Raw genomic sequence first — 2,611 nt, forward strand, 5'->3', positions numbered from 1 at the left:
GTTATCAGTACTCACAGGGGATCCAGGGAGGCCTTTGCCCTGCAATGCCAAGCATGGGGTCAGAACTTGCTTGGGACGGGAGGAGGTTGCCCACCACCCACCCCATCCCCCTGAGCTGGTCAGGTGAGTTGCTGGGGATGAGAGGGCACAGCCCAGATAGCACCTAGGACCCCAGCACAGGGACCAGCCCCCAGGAGAAGCTGCAGAGGGGCAGCAGATGTGGCATTTTGGGGCCCCTCAAACTCCCACCAGGAGGAGAAGACAGTACTCACCCCCAGCCCAGGTGGCCCTGGGGGTCCCAGACTTCCCTGCGGAATGAAAGGGGGCGTTAGGGGTGGGCTGGGCCCAGGCACCGTCGCCTATGTTTGCAAACCTGTTCCCTTCCCTCCCAAGTCCATCTCCCCTGAGGCGGGGGTTCTTGTTTTATAGAAGACCGACAGTGGGTGGGGGGGACCTCTGATGTCCCAGGGGCCTGGGACTGGTCCTTTACCAGCAGTCCTGAGGAAAAGCCTCGTACTGCAGGCCACCAGGAAGGCACATGCCAGGTGTGACCTGAGCCACACAGCATAGCCTGGTGCCCGGCTCCTCCAGGAAGCCCTCCGGCCTCCTTGGTCCACAGTAGGAAGCCCCAAACCTCCAGCAGCTGGTGGCCTGCCCGTCCGCCCAGCACCCTCCTGGTCCTCTTGCTGCCTTGCATCCCAAGGATGAGGCCCTTGTTCAGGAGGCCCTTCCCCTCCTGTGCCCCAGGCTCCCTGCAGAAAGCCTGGAGCTAGTCCCCCCTCCTCCCTTCCCCCACTTTCCCCCACTCCCCCAATGTCCTTGGAAACATCAAAGGACCTGAGGCTGCAGGCAGCCACTCTCTTCCTTGTTTCCCACTCAGAACACTCCTACAGCCCAGTTCCCAAAGGCAGGGCTGCGTCCTGGCTCCCTCCCCCCCATCACAGCCCCCCTGCCCTCTGCACCCCAGGGCTGGGGGACAGTCACTTCTCGAAGGGGGGACAGAGAGGGAGTTTTTGGTCTCAGCTTTGCACTTGGAGCCACGAGAGGAGTTGGTTGGTCAGAAAGGGGGTTTTGGTGAACAATGGTCAGACTCGGGGGACAGGCTGGGTGACCGTGGGCCCCTAGGGTGGGCACAGAGAGAGGGGCAGCAGCTCACCAGAGGAGGAGGAGGGCATGTGGGGCCGCTCACGCCCCAACCATACCAGCCCCCGTAGCACGGTCTGAGGGCTGGGACAGCTCTGACCAGAGGGGGCGGGGGGACACTCATCACCCTGTGATCTCATGCCCTCCAGCCCCCTTCCACCCCACGGCAGGGGTGGGGCCCAGCCAGTGCAGTCACAGCAGCTGCCCTCAGAACCCACACCCTGTGGACAGGTGGTGCTCAGCCTGGCTGCCCCTGGCTGGGACCTCGCCCCTGAGCTGAAGCCACTGGATGCGGTGCCTGCCTTACCCGTTCTCCGGGGGCGCCCTTGGGTCCAGGGGGTCCATCGTGCCCGGTCAGACCCTGGGGAGGGAGGTGGAAGGAGGGATGGAGGGGTCACACGGGAAGGACGTGCCCTCTCGGGGAAGAAGCAGGCATGGGCCCCGCCCTAACTAAAGCCAGTCGATAGAGGCCAGAAAGACCCCCGGGGCACCTTCCCCTCTGGCCCCACCCACCGCCCACCTGCTGGGAAGCCAGCGGCTGAAGCACCTGCCGGAGTGGGCAAGCCCAACGGGCAGGAGAGTTCCCCTCTGACATCCCCTCCGGTGCGTGCAAAGCCCCTGGGGCCAGGCCTTAAGCTCCTGAGGGGCCCCTGACGCAGGCACCCTGGGGCTCGGAGGGGTCTGGATAATAGGCCTTTGTTCCCAGAGAAGCCAGAGCTCGCGGGACTTTCACCTCGCCTGTGCGCTGGTGCTGGCGTCTGGCAGACGGGGCCAGACACTAACGGGCATGGGATGAAGGCCAAGGGACCCTGCCGGGGGACATCCGGAGACACTCTTGGGCCTGGCTTTCCTGCTTGAGTTGGCCCAGTTGGAAAACAGCAATTAAATCTGACTCCTGGGCGCTGGGATGGAACCCGTCCAGGCTGGGAGGGGAGTGGGGGGCTCGTGGGAGGAGAAGGAGGGGCCGGCACACTCACATCCACACCAGGCAGTCCCGGCATCCCGGCTTCTCCTGGTTTCCCTGGCTTCCCCGGGGCCCCTTTCGGTCCCTGTGGAGGGAAAGGGCAGAGGCGTGAGCGAAGCTCCAGCCAGAGCCTTGGCTTTCACCAAGGAGAAAAGTGTCCTCCAGCGGGGCACAACCTAGCAGCCCTAGATGGGCCCCTCTCCACCAGAGCCCCAGCCCTCCCTGCTGCCCTGCCCACCCCTTGCTGGCCCCAGGAGGGCTTCCTCCTCCAGCTGCCCCTCTACCCTCCTTCGGTCACATCTGTAGGACACTCACCCAGACGCTTTGGCCTCCCCAGCTAAGGGCCAGTGGGCCCCTCTGTGGGCCCCTCTGTGAGCCCAGAACCCTCAAGTGCAGGGCCTGAACAGCTCCAGGACGGCTCACTTGTGGGACCTCGGACGGGCTGGATGTGCAGGTCTGTATGGACCTCTTCCCTGACCTGCCGGCACTTGCCCGAGCAAGATT

The 2,611-nt window shown here is 64.5% G+C and overlaps 1 protein-coding gene across 1 annotated transcript in view; it reads right to left on the reverse strand.

The window, feature by feature from the left end:
• COL9A3 (collagen type IX alpha 3 chain) overlaps positions 1–2,611 on the reverse strand; it is a 20,301-nt gene that overhangs the window by 15,600 nt on the left and 2,090 nt on the right. Inside the window, 4 exon segments of the mRNA XM_024750358.1 lie at positions 16–39; positions 273–308; positions 1,451–1,504; positions 2,121–2,192. Of these exon segments, the coding sequence (XP_024606126.1) occupies positions 16–39; positions 273–308; positions 1,451–1,504; positions 2,121–2,192 (186 nt within the window).

This window comes from Neophocaena asiaeorientalis, unplaced genomic scaffold (assembly GCF_003031525.2).
Source record: "Neophocaena asiaeorientalis asiaeorientalis breed wild unplaced genomic scaffold, Neophocaena_asiaeorientalis_V1.1 scaffold606, whole genome shotgun sequence".
Lineage (NCBI taxonomy): Eukaryota > Metazoa > Chordata > Mammalia > Artiodactyla > Phocoenidae > Neophocaena > Neophocaena asiaeorientalis.